Source organism: Salvelinus alpinus, chromosome 12, assembly GCF_045679555.1.
Source record: "Salvelinus alpinus chromosome 12, SLU_Salpinus.1, whole genome shotgun sequence".
Lineage (NCBI taxonomy): Eukaryota > Metazoa > Chordata > Actinopteri > Salmoniformes > Salmonidae > Salvelinus > Salvelinus alpinus.
In genome coordinates, this window is record NC_092097.1 from 114,904 (window position 1) to 136,133 (window position 21,230).

At 40.0% G+C, this 21,230-nt stretch overlaps 1 protein-coding gene across 2 annotated transcripts in view; it reads right to left on the bottom strand.

Annotated features, from left to right (window-relative positions):
• Window positions 1-2,857: 2,857 nt before the first annotated feature.
• The window catches only part of rims4 (regulating synaptic membrane exocytosis 4), a 50,602-nt gene continuing 32,229 nt past the window's right edge, over window positions 2,858-21,230 (bottom strand). For both annotated transcript variants that reach the window (XM_071334632.1, XM_071334631.1), the window contains exons 3-6: window positions 9,012-9,124; window positions 8,589-8,690; window positions 8,155-8,294; window positions 2,858-6,734 (exon numbers count right to left, since the gene is read on the bottom strand). In XM_071334632.1, the coding sequence (XP_071190733.1) occupies window positions 6,516-6,734; window positions 8,155-8,294; window positions 8,589-8,690; window positions 9,012-9,124 (574 nt within the window). In that variant the 3' untranslated portion in view covers window positions 2,858-6,515. The remainder of the gene's footprint in view (window positions 6,735-8,154; window positions 8,295-8,588; window positions 8,691-9,011; window positions 9,125-21,230) is intronic.

Sequence of the window (21,230 nt, forward strand, 5' to 3'; positions counted from 1 at the left end):
GATTACCATTTATGCTAGAAGCTGGTTTTAAATAGAGCCTAACGATGCTCTATTAGATAAGGGAGGCAATCTTGAGTATGCTGAACATGATATGCTAAACATTTAAAACAGTATAAGATCATGTTACTGGAACGTACAATAAGCTATCAGCAATCAGTGTAGTTTTTTCATTCCATGATTGAAATATGATATTCAAGAAACAGCTCACATCTTTATATTGACAGGGATAGTTGCTTAACGTGAACATTTATTTCAAAATTAAAGCATGTAAGTCTTCTTACAGTAAGTCAATTTGTACATTTTCAGATTTGTATACAGTGATACAGGTTATTTATTTGTTTGTTCTTGACTGTATTATATTTCCCCCAAACAGCTGTATTTATAATGAAAATATTTTTCTGTTATTGGAAATATGTTTTTGGTGGGGAAATGTTGATTTTCCTCTCTTTGATCATCTTTGACTTGTGGGTGACTGGTCTTTGGTTGTGAGCCAAAAGCCCCTTTATCTAAGAATTGTGTGTGTGTGTGTGTGTGTGTGTGGGTGGGTGGGTGCATGTCTCTATGTACATACAGTACCAGTCAAAAGTTTGGACACGCCTACTCATTCCAAGGGTTACTATTTTCTACATTGTAGAATAATAGTGAAGACATCAAAACTATGAAATAACACATATGGAATCAAGTAGTAACCAAAAAAGTGTTAAACAAATCAAAATATATTTTATATTTGAGATTGTTCCAATAGCCACCCTTTGCCTTGATGACAGCTTTGCACACTCTTGGTATTCTCTCAACCAGCTTCATGAGGTCACCTGGAATGAATTTCAATTAACAGGTATGCCTTGTGAAATGTTTTTCCTAAATGTGTTTGAGCCAATCAGTTTTGTTGTGACAAGATAGGGGTGGTATACTGAAGATAGCCCTATTTGTCCATATTATGGCAAGAACAGCTCAAATAAGCAAAGACAAATGACAGTCCATCATTACTTTAAGGCATGAAGGTCAGTCAATCCGGAAAATTTCAAGAACTAATATTTTGTCAAGTGCAGTCGCAAAAATCATCAAGCACTATGATGAAACTGGCTCTCATGAGGACTGCCACAAGAACGGAAGACACAGATTTACCTCTGCTGCAGAGGATAAGTTCGTTAGAGTTACCAGCCTCAGAAATTGCAGCCCAAATAAATGCTTCACAGAGTTCAAGCAACAGACACATCTCAACATCAACTGTGCAGAGGAGACTGCATGAATCAGGCCTTCATGGTCAAATTGCTGCAAAGAAACCACTACTAAAGTACACCAAAAAGAAGAGACCTTCTTAGGCCAAGAAACACGAGCAATGGACATTAGACCGGTGGAAATCTGTCCTTTGGTCTGATGAGTCCAAATTTTAGGGTTTGGGTTCCAACCGCCATGTCTTTGTGAGATGCAGAGTAGGTGAACGGATTATCTCCTTATGTTTGGTTCCCACCGTGCAGCATGGAGGAGGAGGTGTGATGGTGTGGGGGTGCTTTGCTGGTGACACTGTCGGTGATTTATTTAGAATTCCAGGCACACTTAACCAGCATGGCTACCACGGCATTCTGCAGCGATACGCCATCCCATCTGGTTTGCGCTTAGTGGGACTGTCATTTGTTTTTCAACAGGACAATGACCCAACACACCTCCAGGCTGTGTAAGGGCTATTTGACCAAGAAGAAGAGTGATGGAGAGCTGCATCAGATGACCTGGCCTCCACAATCACCTGATCTCAACCCAATTTAGATGGTTTGGGATGAGTTGGACCGCAGAGTGAAGGAAAAGCAACCAACAAGTGCTCAGCATATATGGGAACTCCTTCAAGACTGTTTGAAAAGCATTCCAGGTGAAGCTGGTTGAGAGAATGCCAAGCGTGTGCAAAGCTGTCATAAAGAGGAAATATATTTTGATTTGTTAAACACTTTTTTGGTTACTACATGATTTCATATGTGTTATTTCATAGTTTTGATTTCTTCACCATTATTCAACAATGTAGAAAATACTCAAATAAAGAAAAACCCTTGAATGAGTAGGTGTGTCCAAACTTTTGACTGGTACTCTATATGAGGTGTGTATAGTCAGGTGTGTGGATGAGTGTGACCTTACTGTACTACACACTAATCTAATCAGAGGAAGTTGAAGCGGATCATAAAAGAGAGGGAGAGCCCAGAGGCTGCCAGACACAAGCAGAAGTCTGTTGTGTTGACATTCACACGAAAAAGGACGAGAGGCCGAATTATACCGTGACCTTCGGAGGTCTATTCAAACAATTCAAACAAATCAATTCAAAAAGTAAGTTACTCCAAAGTAATTCCAGCATCCAAACTGCACTGTGCACTCGCGGCATTTGATTTACTGTGTAACAGCTCAAAAAGTGTAATGACATTCAGCAATTGTCTTTGGGTTTACACTCTTGTAGCCTGAAATAATTGATGTGTCTTGCTGACAAAAGGATATTTTTTGTTGAAAGAAAAGTTGGGACACCTGAAGAGGGGCTGAGATACTGTACTGGGATGACATGTGCAGCCACATGGAATTCATTTTTTAAAACCATGACACAGAGTAATGTGCACTCTGCAAAGGACAACCAACAACCAGGCTGTGCTCTGTCTATGACCGCCATGGAGTGCCCTATACAGTCTACAAATGCTGTAGGTAACTTTATTCTACGGCCAAGACACTGAAAATGCAGAAAATATGACTTTAGGCTAGGTTGCATTGTTTACATAATCCGTTCATAAATAATTAACATTACTGTATCGGTATAGATTTTATTGCTTACCATAATCTGTTGATTTCATGTTGTCTGTCAAAGATACACACAGCAATGTTCACAACATGTTGTTACAAATAGGACTAAACGATTTTATTGACAGTTGGAATAGAATAATAATTCACCAAATTGTGCATTACTCAACAATTAGTTTGAAAGAATTTCAAATATTCATGTTATAAATTATTGTGAATAAACCAAGGATCCACATGCTTAACAGCATCAGAAAGGATGTGCTCCCCATTTCATCCCACACCTCTGCACAAGAAAATGATATGCTCTGGGTCTAGTTGAAACACACCCATGTATTTTATGAACATAAAACAGTGCTTTCCTCTTTTAAATACCCAAACCCGCATAGCAACAGAGACGCCAACATGGGGCAAATGAAACTGTGAAAAAATAAGCATTGGACAAAATTGAATTCAAAATAAGTTGAGACATGGGAGAGAAAAAAACTGTTCACATTTTCACACTTTTTTTGCTCCTTGAATTACATTTTAGGATTGTTAAGTCATCTGGTATGATTCTTGTGTTTTTAAGGCCTCTACTTGCATCACAATTGATGGTAATGAATTTAGATGTGCATGACAGATACGAGTAAAACAAAAGGGATAGGGATTCTGATGACAGCATATTTTTGTGTTTTTGACATTCTCCACCATTTAACCATATTGAAACATCTCATTATAACAAACTCAAAGTCACACACCACTGCATCAGACCCATTAATTAAACTGTTGGATAGGCGATATCATACCTCTATGGCTGAGATATATGAAACAACCACAAGTTAAATTTGAAATCGGGTTGCACTTGTAAGTAGTTACATGGTTAATATTTTGAGCATTCTTCAAACATTTCCTACAATACCAATGTGTTTCATTCAATCATAACATTTATTTTTTATTATATCACAGTTGGTCAATTTTACAATAAACCATGTTCCTTTCATTTTGGAAATCCAAAATGGTACACTGAAGTACTAAAGTAGGTGAATGACAACCATGCAATGTCAATATTATTTGATTTGATTAATTTTTCATATAGCTACTTTAAATTGATTTTGAAAGTAATGGTATAAGGAACAGAAGCCTGGGAGGTATTATCTTTAATTGATAAAGGTTATTCCTCAAACTAAAACCTTCCATCAGTTTTAAAATGGAGATAGATTATTTAATGCCATGTGTATCTTTCAGTTTACATGGTACTAAATAATATCAGTTATTTTTGAAAACATAGATTTTTCCCAAAAGGTTTGTTTTACATATAAAAAGAAAATACTTTGGCACAAAGAAATAACAAATACAAAAACATTCCAGTTAAGATAAGTAGATTGATTTGATCTATACATTTGATCAAAATATTTTTTTTCATGTGTGAAATTTACAAAATACAATCGTACAGTACAATGCACTTTTTACAAATGTTTTAAATCCTTAACTAGTTTTTCCAATATTCTTTAATAATATGGCATCTTTCTTTTCATGTCTATTCTATATAACATGTTCAGGCTAGTAAAGGTTCAATCCAAATGTTTTCTTTTTTGATTGTAAACTTGTTACAATGTGGTAAATGAGTTTTCTGGTCAGACTGTGAGTGAAACTGATTCTCATACTATCACCAACTCTGTTTAATCTTGTCCTATTGTACCACCCTAATGATGTAGCATTTGTCAGTTCATACACTTATACACTCACACACATGTGCGTGGTGCGTACGCGTATAAGTGTATAAGTGTATGCATATGTTTGAACTGACAAATGCATGCATACATACATACAGTACATACATACTTTACACAGGTGCTAAACTTATTGTCTACACTGGATTGCATATAAATTACTTACAGGTTGTATTAGCTTAATTATAGTTTTAGCCTTATACATCACACTTCGAGGGACAAAACATGGAGGTTTGTTGTGGATTGTTGTGGATGGGTGCTGCTACTTATTGCTTTACAAAATGAAGATATTGGTTGGAAAAATACATGTTTCAAAACAGTAAGTTTTAGTATCATATTCCTGTACCAGTGCTACCTGCTCTAGTGAGCTCTAATCTTTACCACTTTGATGCTGTGCCTACAATTTAATGTTCATCTTAAGACTTGAATTTAGTCTTCAAGTTAATTCAGCATTTTCAAAATGTTGTCTCCATATTTTATATATATTTTTTTACATTTCATAAAAATGTTGACTTAATGCATTATACACAACGTGTAGGCTCATTCTAGCTAGATCCAGGTGTTCTGTATAGTACTTAAACGGACCAAATACACTTGTTTCTTAATATTTAATACAGCTATTCTGTTTTCGACAGTAGCACATAAGTCAGAATTGCAATAATCTTCATAAATCTGAATTTAACTGCTACATGTTAAGGATAATACACAATGTTCCAGTGAATGGTTAAAAGCCATGGGTGTCCATCCTATCCCCTCTGACCAGAACATTGGCCATAATCTTCTGTTTATTTCCCGACCATTCTACGTTGAACCACTTTTAACTGTTCGTTGGCACTGTGTGTGTTTTGTCGTTTAGCTCCTCAATCAATGTACAATTTAGTTTTAACCAACTTGTGCTGTTTCACATTCCCTTGTAATATCTCATGCTTACTATTATTCTTTTGTGATAAGCTAATACGGTATTGTGTCATGCAGATGCTACCACCTAATGCTACAACCTTACTATGCTACCAAGTTCTGCATCTCTGCCCTTTGAACATGAATCAAATAAATCAAAAAACACACTTTGGCTCACTCAAGACTAACATTCATAAAAAAAACATCTATAATAAAGTGGCCAAATAAAATACATGTTATTTTCATTACCCTACAGCTCTACAATTTTCTGTAAATTCATTTGATTTAATTATATATCTGTCATATTTCCTCTCAGACCTTTGTTGATGATGAAAAAATATATTTCAAGCTTTCCTCACTGCTTCACTTGTGGAGTTGTGTTAATCACTACCTGCTTTGACAGTGTCATAATGATGATTGTAATTTAAAAAAGGGCAGCTCTAACTGAAGCTTCAGTGCCTCTGTCACGAGCTGTAATCAGATGTTTCCGTTCCAAAATTACCCTTTTGAACAATGGCACAAGCCACAAAGTCAAGACACTTACTGGTAAATTGGCACAGTTGAAACTGTTAGAATGTTAGCCAAGCTTCAAAGACAATCTTAAATCTATTCAAACAACACTTAAGCTCAATTTAAATTTGAATTCTCAGCTTGGCTTATTTTATTGTAGAGATAATCTGCTTCCCTTGGTGGTAGATGTCTAGAACTTGTGTTGGCTTGTTTGCTTCTGTACCAGCTACATTATAACCATGATATTGCACATTCCCCTCTGTGTTGCAACCTTCAGCTTCAGACCCAATGGCTGCCACCAGAACACAGGAATGAAACCTCCCCAGAAGAGGTTTGCAAACTTCTCTCTTGCTCCCATGACACGCACTGACATATTATCTGGGGCCATGTAAAAAAAAAACAGCCCAAGTCAAGAGTAAGAATAAGGAAATCCTATTCTCAAAGTCTTTCTAGACCTATGGTGCCCCCTTTATCTGCTGTTTTCTTCTGAAAAACAGTGCAAGGCCAGTGTCACTAACCATCTCAGAGCAGTACACTACGGTCAGTATATGTCCCTCTGAAGGGGTAGTGCATTTCTTTTGGGTGGCACACAAAGGGAAGGGTGTGTTCAAAAAGAGCCAGTAAGCAAAGTTCTTAAGAGCGCTCAAAGGATGGGCCCACGGTGCTCTCCAAGGACAGTTGGGAAGAGTGCCGGATCAACGGTGCCATCGTGGGGTCCACCATGGACGAGGTGGGGAAAAGCTTGTACCAGCCAATCACCATGCTCGTCAAATCCAGCTCCTCCAATAAGATGCGGGCGACACCCATGAAACATTTACGATCCATGCGTCCGTAGTTTCCCCAAACAATCACCTGTTGGAGAAATAAAATGGGAATGTCAGTGAGACAAACAGAGATGCTATTTACTGCAGGACAAAATAATCAATGACCATAATTGATTTCCTCTGGGACTCAGTAGACAAATCACCTCTACTGATTTCTCTCAATCTTTGGAATGAAAGATTGTTTCCCTGCCTCGGCATCCATTACAAATATGGTTCCTCCTCAACCTCAGGTTTCCAGAGGACATTTTGCAGAGGGGCTGGGTTCTGTTTAAGCCTTTAATGCTTGTTATGACAGAAAGGAGTAAATGTTCTCCTCTGAAAATGTTATTTCAGATGAATGTTCAACATCCCCTTTCCTCTCTAATACCAGAAAACCAGGCAGTTTATCCCTGTGTTCCCATGCCAAGTCTCCTAGAGGCAGAAATGTGTCTGAACAGAATGATAAGGAGGGAGGTGCAAAGATCTAATTATGCAGTGATAGGACACCAAATCATTGCTGGGATTATTCACAAGCTGTCGAGTAAACAGTGACTGTTTTGAAAGGCTATTAACCTCTCTGTTCTGTTCTAACTGCTAGGGCATGACTTTAGTTAGCCATATCCATGCAGAGCCCTTTTGAGGCTTCAATAGAGAAACTAAACTTGGGATATATAGAGCCTGGCTCAAATGGATAAGGCTATCAAAATATGAAAATAGGGCAGTCACTATACTTTATTCTTTCTTTGGCACAGTCACTAATGTATGTCGGTGGAGTAAACTCAGCATGCCTTCAGTCCTTCCATTGTGCTTGTTCTCATAGCCGAGTGGGCCAGCCTGATCCCATACTAATAGAAACCGATTTTGTGTGTCTGTACGGCCACAGGTGTGTGTGTGAGAAGTAAACAGGAAGAAGGTGTGAGAGGGAGCAGGGAGGAAAGAATGAGTGGAAAAAAATCTCCTGTGGACTTGTATATCAGGCTTCCTGGAGCAATCGTACAAATGAGCACTTTCCATCATCTGATTGCACCTTTGGGGCAAGGAATTTGTTCCACTGGTAATGGTAGATGGTAGATGACTCTACACTTATAGATATACTTTACATGATGTTGTCTTTACATCTTCATAGGCTAGTCTACATAATTAGAAAACAACACTAGTTAACATTAGCCCGGTGTCCTGCATTTGAGGTTTTAATGAGTATTTAAGGAGTAAATATTCAGAGATATCTTTGATTGCCGCAGTCACTGCCGTTGTAATTATCGTAGAGACCGCCAGGGCCATGTTCATTGGGCACCAAGCGGAAGAAAACAGATGGAAAAGGGGAAGGACTACCTGGACCTGGATGCTCATGATCATTTTCTGTTTCAAAACATTTTTAAACGTTTTCAAATGCGTGCCCTTATGAACATGAAACTGATGAACATCTACGTATATGGAGTGAATGGTGACTAAAGTCTGTTTTTACTTACCTGAACGACTTTCGCCTGTGGACTCTCCGAGAACACCAGCACTTGGTTATACAGAGGGTCCAGGGATTTCCTAACCGACTTTGTCTTCTTTTTTGCAACACAGATCCCCTTTTCAAGTAGGTACACTTTAATGTAAGCCGCTGGCAACAAGAGAAGACAGGTATTATTGCATTGTGTGTCTCTAGGGAACGCATAATACCTCAAAGCAATCAGATCACACAGATACGCTTTTCATCCCCCATTTCAGATTACAAGATTAAAGATTAGACTTTGACATCTTGAAATCTACCATGAGGAACAAGGTTTACAGTGTCTCAAAAATTGTTTTGTTTCTTCCCCCACTGTAGCAATATATGGTTTGTTTTGAGTACTGATTGGATATCATCTCCCAGAGTACTAAAGGGATTAGATGATGGTTGCAGCTCCTTGCTCACCTGGAGGTCCTTTGGATCCAGGTTTCTGTGTGAGTCCTCTGGCCTGCACAATCTCCACCTCCAAACCACCATTTCGCTCCAGCAGGCCTATTTCAACATCACCTGGATAATTATAAACATATCTATGACTATAGTCACTCACACTCACAAACTTTACTACTATTGAATGTTGGCTGTATGGTTCATACACATTACATCATTTTAATGCATTTCCTAACTCATGAAACCACAGAAATCTTTTTACTTTAAGACAAACAATATATATTTTGAGCATGTGGTGAGGTGTGGCCCCTTCTGTCCATTACTGCACAATATATCTGTCCAGTTAAATAAAGGTTGAATAAATAAATCAAATCAAATCAAATTTAAGGGACCTCTTTTGGCTCCAGAGCTATCTCAAGCACAGCGTTTAGTAACTCTCACCCAATGATGTTGTGGCTAATGTCTGTCGCCCAACAAACTGTGCAGGGCCCATCCCATCTAGGAAGTCACTGAATTGGGCGTCAGAGGCAAGGCACATCCCACTGTAATTTAGACTGGCAAAAAGGAGAAAGAAAAATAAATGGGAGAAACTGTTAGCTTTGCTTCTCTAAAGAGCAATCCTAGTTAGGCTTTATTTAATAACGCTTGGTTTTACAGCTCTCTGCCAGGTAGTTATGTAGGAATTACATAGTTAAAGCAGTAATTACCTAATAATTGTATAGGAATTACATTTTGGTTTCTTTGAGATTCAGTGAAACAACTTTTGTTGAATTCTTAGTTAATACTTTGTAAATAAAAGATAAGTATGAGTAACCACCAGTGTTACCCTTTATTTTACAAATTGTTACCATTTATTTTACAGTACTGTTTCAGTAAGAATTTGCTTGGTGTTTATTAAAGACCTCTTAAGGATCAGACCTTTTTTTCAATTTTTGCCTAAAATGACATACCCAAATCTAACTGCCTGTAGCTCAGGACCTGAAGCAAGGATATGCATATTCTTACCACCATTTGAAAATAACCACTTTGAAGTTTGTGGAATTGTGAAATTAATGTAGGAGAGTATAACACATTAGTAAAAGATAATACAAAAAATATCTCTGGGACCCACAGGATGACAAATAAGAGCTAGATTACTGAATGTAAGTACATTATTTACCTTCAGAGGTGAATGTATCAAACCAGTTGCCGTGATAACAGTTTTTTGTTGTTGTGTACTCTCCTCAAACAATAGCATGTTATGTTTTACTGTAATAGCTACTGTAAATTGGACAGTGCAGTTAGCTTAACAATAATTGAAGCTTCCTGCCCATATAAGACATGTCTATGTCCTGGGAAATGTTCTTGTTACTTACAAGGTCATGCTAATCACATTAGCGCACAATAGCTCAACCGTCCTGGTGGAGGGACATCGATCCCATAGAGGTTAAGACATCTACTTTGTGCATGACACAAGTCATTTTTCCAACAATTGTTTACAGACAGATTATTTCACTAAAATTCACTGTATCACAATTCCAGTGGGTCAGAAGTTTACACACACTAAGTTGACTGTGCCTTTAAACAGCTTGGAAAATTCCAGAAATTATGTCATGGCTTTAGAAGCTTCTGATAGGCTAATTGACATAATTTGAGTCAATCGGAGGTGTACCTGTGGATGTATTTCAAGGCCTACCTTCAAACTCAGTGCCTCTTTGCTTGACATCATGGGAAAATCAAAAGAAATGAGCCAAGCCCTCTGAAAAAAATTCTAGACCTCCACAAGTCTGGTTCATCTTTGGGAGCAATTTCCAAACGCCTGACGGTACCACGTTCATCTGTACAAACAATAGTACGCAAGTATAAACACCATGGGACCACGCAGCCATCATACCGCTCAGGAAGGAGACGCGTTCTGTCTCCTAGAGATTAACTTGTTATGGCTGCAGGGGGCGTATTGAAAAACTGGAAAAAGGTGCCCATTTTCAAACGGCCTCTTACTCAATTCTTGCTCGTACAATATGCATATTATTATTACTATTGGATAGAAAACAGTCTCTAGTTTCTAAAACCGTTTGAATTATTTCTCTAAATGGAACAGAACTCTTTTTACAGCCCATTTCCTATCCGGAAGTGAGATTTCCAAAATCGATGTCTCTCTTCAAGAGCTTGTCTATAAAAGGGCATGTCACTTAGGACTGTAGAAACACGTCATACGCCTTCCCCTGGGTGTCATGCAGAAGTGAGAGCAGAAATGACTTGATTATCTCGTCCTGGGATTGAACACAACCTCATGGAGTGAGATGTGCACACTTTATTTTTTTTCCTGGGCGCGAAGTTGGACCTGGACTCGGCTCCTGGAAAACCCTCGTTAAAGGTGAATATGATCTCTGGCTTCGATTTTATTTGATACATGTCACAATATCATCCTAAAGTATGTTTTTTCAATATAGTTTAATTATATTATTGACATTTATTCTGGACTTTAGACGTGATGCGACGCAAGAATTTTGTCAAGAAGGAGAGGTTAGCGCCGCACGGCCAGTGTGCTTGCTAATTCAAGAGGGAAATCGTTCGTTCTGGATCCAAATAAAGACGGTTCTGAACAAAGGACCCCTTGGAGAACATTCTGATGGAAGATCAACAAAGATAAGGACCCAATTTGGGATGCTTTTTCATATATCTGTCGAACTGTGCTATCGCTACCGTTTGACTAGAATCAATGCTGCTGTGTGCTAGCTATTGTAGTAAGCTAATATAACGATATATTGTGTTTTTGCTGTAAAACACTTCAAAAATCGGAAATATTGGCTGTATTCACAAGATCTTTGTCTTTCATTAGCTATCCACCATATATTTTTCTGAAATGTTTTATGATGTGTAATTAGTAGTTGACGTTGGTGTCTGTATTTTCTCTGGCTACTCCCGTGCGATTTCTGACTGTAGCTATGATGGTAGCAGTAATGTAAAACTGATTTATAGCTAAAATATGCACATTTTTTTAACAAAACATAGATTTATTGTGTAACATGTTATAGGACTGTCATCTGAGGTAGTTTTTTCTAGGTTATTTAGGTTGGTTCTAGGTTAGTTAGGTTGGCTTGTGCATGCTACTTGCATCCTACTTGTGCTGTGAAAAATGTCTGTCCTCTTTTTTATTTGGTGGTGAGCTAACATAAATATATGTGGTGTTTTCTCTGTAAAACATTAAAAAAATCGGACATGTTGGCTGGATTCACAAGATGTTTATCTTTCAAATGCTGTATTGGACTTGTTAATGTGTGAAAGTTAAATATAAAAAAAAAATAGATTTTGAATTTCGCGCCCTGCACTTGAGCTGGATGTTGTCATAGGTGTACCGGTGTCGGGCTGCAGCCATAACTTAATGTACTCTGGTGCGAAAAGTGCAAAACAATCCCAGAACAACAGCAAAAGACCTTGTGAAGATGCTGGAGGAAACGGGTATAAAAGTATCTATTTCCACAGTAAAACGAGATCTATATCGACATAACCTGAAAGGCCGCTCAGCAAGGAAGAAGCCACTGCTCGAAAACTGACATAAAAAAGCCAGACTACGGTTTGCGATTGCACATGAGGACAAAGATTGTAATTTTTGGAGAAATGGCCTCTCGTCTGACGAAACAAAAATAGAACTGTTTGGCCATAATGACCATCGTTATGTTTGGAGGAAAAAGGGGGAGGCTTGCAAGCCAAAGAACACCATCCCAACCGTGAAGCACGGGGGTGGCAGCATCATGCTGTGGGGGTGCTTTGCTGCAGGAGGGAATGGTGCACTTCACAAAATAGATGGCATCATGAGGGAGAAAATGATGTGGATATATTGAAGCAACATCTCAAGACATCAGTCAGGAAGTTAAAGCTTGGGCGCAAATGGGTCTTCCAAATGGACAATGACCCCAAGCATACTTTCAAAGCTGTGGCAAAATGGCTAAAGGACAACAAAGTCAAGGTATTGGAGTGGCCACCACAAAGCCCTGATCTCAATCCCATAGAAAATTTGTGGGCAGAACTGAAAAAGCGTGTGTGAGCAAGGAGGGCTACAAACCTGACTCAGCTACACCAGCTCTCTCAGGAGGAATGGGCCAAAATACACCCAACTTATTGTGGAAAGGTTGTGGAAATCTACCTGAAACGTTTGACCCAAGTTAAACAATTTAAAAGCAATGCTACCAAATACTAATTGAGTGTATGTAAACTTCTGACCCACTGGGAATGTGATGAAAGAAATAAAAGCTGAAATAAATCATTCTCTGTACTATTATTCTGACATTTCACATTCTTAAAATAAAGTGGTGATCCTAACTGACCTAAGACAGGGAATGTTTACTAAGATTAAATGTCAGGAATTGTGAAAAACTGAGTTTAAATGTATTTGGCTAAGGTGTATGTAAACTTCCGACTTCAACTGTAAAATGTCTGTTAAAAAGCATATGATAATTAGCTTTGAATAAAATGACTATATTTTTCCTCCTTCACCCCCCCCCTCACTCAACCACAGCGATTGGAGAGGCACCTGAGCTCTTGTACTCAGCTCATCCCCTTTTCCTTTGTATTTTATTCCGTCAGAGAGAAAATGCTGCCAAAAATCACACATCAAGTAATTCCCTTAATTCTGCCTCCAGGCTGGTGGTTTAGCTGCTCCTCAGTGCTGGCCTGCCGCCAGAGGACCACTCTGTGCTGCTTCCTGCCATAGACAGGCCGCCCAAACTCCAGCCTCATTGTCAGACACCATTAAGCCAAAGCTGCCGCTATTATATAAGAGCACTGAGTTCCACTGCACCAATACAGTGGCAGTTCTCTATCGAATGTTTCATTGACATGAACCCACAGGGGTTTGCCTTGAATATTGGAGGGGGTAAGGCTGATGTTGTGTTGAAGGGAGGTGTATGAGGAGGGCATTTGTTACCGCTTTACTAGGGGTGGCCATTGCTATGTTTAGATGTTGTCATTGAATAACTCAGTCCATTACAGGACATGGCAACTAACATACTGTAATAAAGTGTAATGCAGTGTGTGTTGTTGTGGCTCCCAGGTCAGTGTTACAGACTGCTGACATTGTGACTGCATATACAATTATTGTTCTAGGTTCACAAGTGCATTTGATTTTACTGTGGTATTTACATTTCACTATATGTACACCTTTGCAGCTTTGAAATCTATTAAAACATGTACCATCCCAAACATTGGTACCCAGTTTGTTTTTGTTGAAGTACCAGAAATGTGATGAATTGTTACCACTTAATGAGTTGGACGCAAAGGATATAATTTTGCCCCCAGACAAGGCCCAAATCCCCGTCATTCACATGAAGAAAATAAGAAAATACAGGGGGAGGAGATCAGGGTGCTTTGTGAGAATTCGTCGGCGAGTGGGTAACCGCCTCTACCATCCGTTCTATTATCCAACGTGCAATCACTGGAGAATAAACTGGATGAGCTCCATTCGAGACTATCCTACTGTCATGACATTACAATCATTCATCTGATGACTGTTATTTATTTTATCAACTAACTATGTTTAATTGATGCTCTATTCAATTAAACATAAACACACATACACACATGGTATAGGTTATCGATTACTAACGTGATACAATGAAAACAGGTCCCTAGTGGACTAACAAAAGCATGACCGTTTGCTTACACAAAGGGAAACGAGGGGTAGGTAAGGAGAGGGAGAGACAAAGTGAGTCAACTTATTGTACATACACCACCGTTCAAAAGTTTGGGGTCACTTAGAAACGTACTTGTTTTTGTAAGAAAAGCACATTTCATGTCCATTAAAATAACATCAAATTGATCAAAAATACAGTGTAGACATTGTTAATGTTGTAAATGACTATTGTATCTGGAAACGGCAGATTTGTAATGGAATATCTACACAGGCGTACAGAGGCCCACTATCAGCAACCATCACTCATGTGGTCATCACTCATAGCGATCATACACTGTTTACCAGGGGGCAGGGCTACCGACGTTAAGGCTAATCTGAAGATGGTGCTGGCTAAAGCTAAAACTGGCGAGTGTAGAGAGTATAGAGATATTGTTATCCACGTCGGCACCAACGATGTTAGGATGAAACAGTCAGAGGTCACCAAGCGCAACATAGCTTCAGCGTGTAAATCAGCTAGAAAGATGTGTCGGCATCGAGTAACTGTCTCTGGCCCCCTCCCAGTTAGGGGGAGTGATGAGCTCTACAGCAGAGTCTCACAACTCAATCACTGGTTGAAAACTGTTTTCTGCCCCTCCCAAAAGATAGAATTTGTAGATAATTGGCCCTCTTTCTGGGACTCACCCACAAACAGGACCAAGCCTGACCTGCTGAGGAGTGACGGACTCCATCCTAGCTGGAGGGGTGCTCTCATCTTATCTACCAACATAGACAGGGCTCTAACTCCTCTAGCTCCACAATGAAATAGGGTGCAGGCCAGGCAGCAGGCTGTTAGCCAACCTGCCAGCTTAGTGGAGTCTGCCACTAGCATAGTCAGTGTAGTCAGCTCAGCTATCCCCATTGAGTCTGTGCCTCGACCTAGGTTGGGCAAAACTAAACATGGCGGTGTTCGCCTTAGCAATCTCACTAGGATAAAGACCTCCTCCATTCCTGCCATTATTGAAAGAGATCGTGATACCTCACATCTCAACATAGGGCTACTTAATGTTAGATCCCTCACTTCAAAGGCAGTTATAGTCAATGAACTAATCACTGATCATAATCTTGATGTGATTGGCCTGACTGAAACATGGCTTAAGCCTGATGAATTTACTGTGTTACATGAGGCCTCTCCTCCTGGTTACACTAGTGACCATATCCCCTGGGCATCCCGCAAAGGCTGAGGTGTTGCTAACATTTACAATAGAAAAATGACTGCGTTTTCGTCTTTTGAGCTTCTAGTCATGAAATCTATGCAGCCTACTCAATCACTTTTTATAGCTACTGTTTACAGGCCTCCTGGGCCATATACAGCGTTCCTCACTGAGTTCCCTGAATTCCTATCGGACCTTGTAGTCATAGCAGATAATATTCGAATTTTTGGTGATTTTAATATTCATATGGAAAAGTCCACAGACCCACTCCAAAAGGCTTTTGGAGCCATCATCGACTCAGTGGGTTTTGTCCAACATGTCTCTGGACCTACTCACTGGCACAGTCATACTCTGGACCTAGTTTTGTCCCATGGAATAAATGTTGTAGGTCTTAATGTTTTTCCTCATAATCCTGGACTATCGGACCACCATTTTATTACGTTTGCAATCGCAACAAATAATCTGCTCAGACCCCAACCAAGGAGCATCAAAAGTCGTGCTATAAATTCTCAGACAACACAAAGATTCCTTGATGCCCTTCCAGACTCCTTCTGCCTACCCAAGGACGTCAGAGGACAAAAATCAGCCACCTAACTGAGGAACTCAATTTAACCTTGCGCAATACCCTAGATGCAGTTGCACCTCTAAAAACTAAAAACATTTGTCATAAGAAACTAGCTCCCTGGTATACAGAAAATACCCGAGCTCTGAAGCAAGCTTCCAGAAAATTGGAACGGAAATGGCGCCACACCAAACTGGAAGTCTTCCGACTAGCTTGGAAAGACAGTACCGTGCAGTATCGAAGAGCCCTCACTGCTGCTCGATCATCCTACTTTTCCAACTTAATTGAGGAAAATAAGAACAATCCAAAATTTATTTTTGATACTGTTGCAAAGCTAACTAAAAAGCAGCATTCCCCAAGTGAGGATGGCTTTCACTTCAGCAGTAATAAATTCATGAACTTCTTTGAGGAAAAGATCATGATCATTAGAAAGCAAATTACGGACTCCTCTTTAAATCTGCGTATTCCTCCAAAGCTTAGCTGTCCTGAGTCTGCACAACTCTGCCAGGACCTAGGATCAAGAGAGACACTTAAGTGTTTTAATACTATATCTCTTGACACAATGATGAAAATAATCATGGCCTCTAAACCTTCAAGCTGCATACTGGATCCTATTCCAACTAAACTACTGAAAGAGTTGCTTCATGTGCTTGGCCCTCCTATGTTGAACATAATAAACGGCTCTCTATCCACCGGATGTGTACCAAACTCACTAAAAGTGGCAGTAATAAAGCCTCTCTAGAACAAGCCAAACCTTGACCCAGAAAATATAAAAACTATCGGCCTATATCCAATCTTCCATTCCTCTCAAAAATGTTAGAAAAAGCTGTTGCGCTGCAACTCACTGCCTTCCTGAAGACAAACAATGTATACGAAATGCTTCAGTCTGGTTTTAGACCCCATCATAGCACTGAGACTGCACTTGTGAAGGTGGTAAATGACCTTTTAATGGCGTCAGACCGAGGCTCTGCATCTGTCCTCGTGCTACTAGACCTTAGTGCTGCCTTTGATACCATCGATCACCACATTATTTTGGAGAGACTGGAAACCCAAATTGGTCTACACGGACAAGTTCTGGCCTGGTTTAGATCTTATCTGTCGGAAAGATATCAGTTTGTCTCTGTGAATGGTTTGTCCTCTGACAAATCAACTGTACATTTCGGTGTTCCTCAAGGTTCCAATTTAGGACCACTATTGTTTTCACTATATATTTTACCTCTTGGGGATGTCATTCGAAAACATAATGTTAACTTTCACTGCTATGCGGATGACACACAGCTGTACATTTCAATGAAACATGGTGAAGCCCCCAAATTGCCCTCGCTAGAAGCCTGTGTTTCAGACATAAGGAAGTGGATGGCTGAAAACGTTCTACTTTTAAACCCGGACAAAACAGAGACGCTTGTTCTAGGTCCAAAGAAACAAAGAGATCTTCTGTTAAATCTGACAATTAATCTTGATGGTTGGAAAGTCGTTTCAAATAAAACTGTGAAGAACCTCGGCGTTACTCTGGACCCTGATCTCTCTTTTGACGAACATATCAAGACTGTTTCAAGGACAGCTTTTTTCCATCTACGTAACATTGCAAAAATCAGAAACTTTCTGTCCAAAAATGATGCAGAAAAATTAATCCATGCTTTTGTTACTTCTAGGTTAGACTACTGCAATGCTCTACTTTCCGGCTACCCGGATAAAGCACTAAATAAACTTCAGTTAGTGCTAAATACGGCTGCTAGAATCCTGACTAGAACCAAGAAATTTGATCATATTACTCCAGTGCTAGCTTCCCTACACTGTCTTCCTGTTAAGGCAAGGGCTGATTTCAAGGTTTTACTGTTAACCTATAAAGCGTTACATGGGCTTGCTCCTACCTATCTTTCCGAGTTGGTCCTGCCGTACATACCTACACGTACGCTACGGTCACAAGACGCAGGCCTCCTAATTGTCCCTAGAATTTCTAAGCAAACAGCTGGAGGCAGGGCTTTCTCCTATAGATCTCAATTTTTATGGAATGGTCTGCCTACCCATGTGAGAGACGCAGACTCGGTCTCAACCTTTAAGTCTTTACTGAAGACTTATCTCTTCAGTAGGTCATATGATTGAGTGTAGTCTGGCCTAGGAGTGTGAAGGTGAACGGAAAGGCTCTGGAGCAATGAACCGCCCTTGCTGTCTCTGCCTGGCCGGTTCCCCTCTCTCCACTGGGATTCTCTACCTCTAACCCTATTACAGGGGCTGAGTCACTGGCTTACTGGTGCTCTTTCATGCCGTCCCTAGGAGGGGTGCGTCACTTGAGTGGGTTGAGTTACTGACATGATCTTCCTGTCTGGGTTGGCGCCCCCCCTTGGTTTGTGCTGTGGTGGAGATCTTTGTGGGCTATACTCGGCCTTGTCTCAGGATTGTAAGTTGGTGGTTGAAGATATCCCTCTAGTGGTGCGGGGGCTGTGCTTTGGCAAAGTGGGTGGGGTTATATCCTTCCTGTTTGGCCCTGTCCGGGGGTATCATCGAATGGGGCCACAGTGTCTCCTGACCCCTCCTGTCTCAGCCTCCAGTATTTATGCTGCAGTAGTTTATGTGTCGGGGGGCTGGGGTTAGTTGGTTATATCTGGAGTACTTCTCCTGTCTTATCCGGTGTCCTGTGTGAATTTAAGTATGCTCTCTCTAATTCTCTCCTTCTCTCTTTCTTTCTCTCTCCCGGAGGACCTGAGCCCTAGGACCATGCGTCAGGACTACCGGGCATGATGACTCCTTGCTGTCCCCAGTCCACCTGGCCTTGCTGCTGGTCCATTTTCAACTGTTCTGCCTGCGGCTATGGAACCCTGACCTGTCCACCGGACGTGCTACCTGTCCCAGACCTGCTGTTTTCAACTCTCTAGAGACCGCAGGAGCGGTAGAGATACTCTTAATGATCGGCTATGAAAAGCCAACTGACATTTACTCCTGATTATTATTTGACCATGCTGGTCATTTATGAACATTTGAACATCTTGGCCATGTTCTGTTATAATCTCCACCCGGCACAGCCAGAAGAGGACTGGCCACCCCTCATAGCCTGGTTCCTCTCTAGGTTTCTTCCTAGGTTTTGGCCTTTCTAGGGAGTTTTTCCTAGCCACCGTGCTTCTACACCTGCATTGCTAGCTTTTTGGGGTTTTAGGCTGGGTTTCTGTACAGCACTTCGAGATATTAGCTAATGTACGAAGGGCTATATAAAATAAACTTGATTTGATTTGATTCCAATGGCACGTTGTGTTAGCTAATCCAAGTTTAGCATTTTAAAAGGCAAATTGATCATTAGAAAGCCCTTTTGCAATTATATTAGCACAGCTGAAAACTGTTGTTCTGGCCTTCTTAAGACTAGTTGAGTATCTGGAGCATGGGATAGATAAAGGCTCAAAATGGCCAGAAACAAAGAACTTTCTTCTGAAACTCATCAGTCTATTCTTGTTCTGAGAAATGAAGGCTATTCCATGTGAGAAATTGCCAAGAAACTGAAGATCTGGTACAACGCTGTGTACTACTCCCTTCACAGAACAGTGCAAACTGGCTCTAACCAGAAATGAAAGAGGGTTGGGAGGCCCCAGTGCCAAACTGAGCAAGAGGACAAGTACATTATAGTGCCTAGTTTGAGAAACAGACGCCTCACAAATCCTCAACTGCCAGCTTCATTAAATAGTACCTGCAAAACACCAGTCTCAACGTCAACAGTGAAGAGGTGACTCTGGGATGCTGCCCTTCTAGGCAGCATTGCAAAGAAAAAGCTATATCTCAGACAGGCCAATATAAATAAAAGATTGAGATGGGCAAAAGAACACAGACACTGGACTTAGGAACTCTGCCTAGAAGGCCAGCATCCTGGAGTCTTCACTGTTTTGAGATATTGCTTGCCTGAGGTAGAGTACCTCATGTTAAGCTGTAGACCACACTATCTACCAAGAGATTTTTCACCAGTGGTGTAAAGTACTTAAGTTTTTTGGGGTATCTGCACATTAATTTACTATTTATATTTTTGGAAACTTTTACTTTACCTTCACTACATTCCTAAAGACAATAATGCACTTTTTACTCCATACATTTTCCCTGACACCCAAAGTACTCGTTACATTTTGACAGGAAAATGGTCCAATTCACACACTTATAAAGAGAACATCCCTGGTCGTCCCTACGGCCTCTGATCTGGCAGACGCACTATACACAAATGCTTCGTTTGTGAATTATGTCTGAGTGTTGGAGTGTGCCCCTGGCTAACCATCAATAATAAAAAGCAAGAAAATTGTGCTGTCTGGTTTGCTTAATATAAGGAACATTTACTTTAGATACTTAAGTACATTTTAGTAATTCCATTTACTTTTGATAATTAAGTATATTTAAAATCATATACTTTTAGACTTTTACTCAAGTAATATTTTACTGGGTGACTTTCTCTTTTACTTGAGTCATTTTCTATTAATTTTGTAAAAACTTTTACTAAAGTATGACAATTGAATAATTTTTCCACCACTGGTTTTCATCTATATTTTTTGTAGCCGTCTATTTACCACCACAAACTGGGACTAAGACCGCACTCAGCGAGTTGTATAAGGCCATAAACAAACAAGAAAATTCTCATCTAGAAGCGGCGCTCCTAGTGTAGAGTGTTTAACACAAAATCTGGGGAGGGGTCAGCTGAGTTTAAGACTGCATCATCTGCATATAAATGTATAAAAGAGCTTCCTACTGCCTGAGCTATGTAAATTGAGAAGAGCGTGGGCCTAGGATCGAGCCTTGAGGTATGTAGATGTTCTGACATTATACACTGCACTCTTTGAGAGAGGTCAAATCAAATCAAATCACATTTTATTTGTCACATACACATGGTTAGCAGATGTTAATGCGAGTGTAGCGAAATGCTTGTGCTTCTAGTTCCGACAATGCAGTAATAACCAACGAGTAATCTAACCTAACAATTACACAACTACTACCTTATACACACAAGTGTAGGTGTAGGTGTTAGCAAACCAGGCCAAAGACCCCTCAGAGACACCAATACTCCTTGTTCGACACACAATAATGGAATGGTCTACAGTATCAAAATCTTTGGCCAAGTCATTAAAAATAGCAGCAAAACATTGCTTAGAATAAAGGGCAATGGTGACATCATTGAGGACATTTAAGGTTGCAGTGACACATCCATAACCTGAGCAGAAACCAGATTGCATACCAGAGAGAATACTATAGACATAAAAAAAGCCAGTCAGTTGATTATTGAAAAGTTTTTCCAACATTTTTGATAAACAGGGCAAAATAGAAATAGGCCTATAACA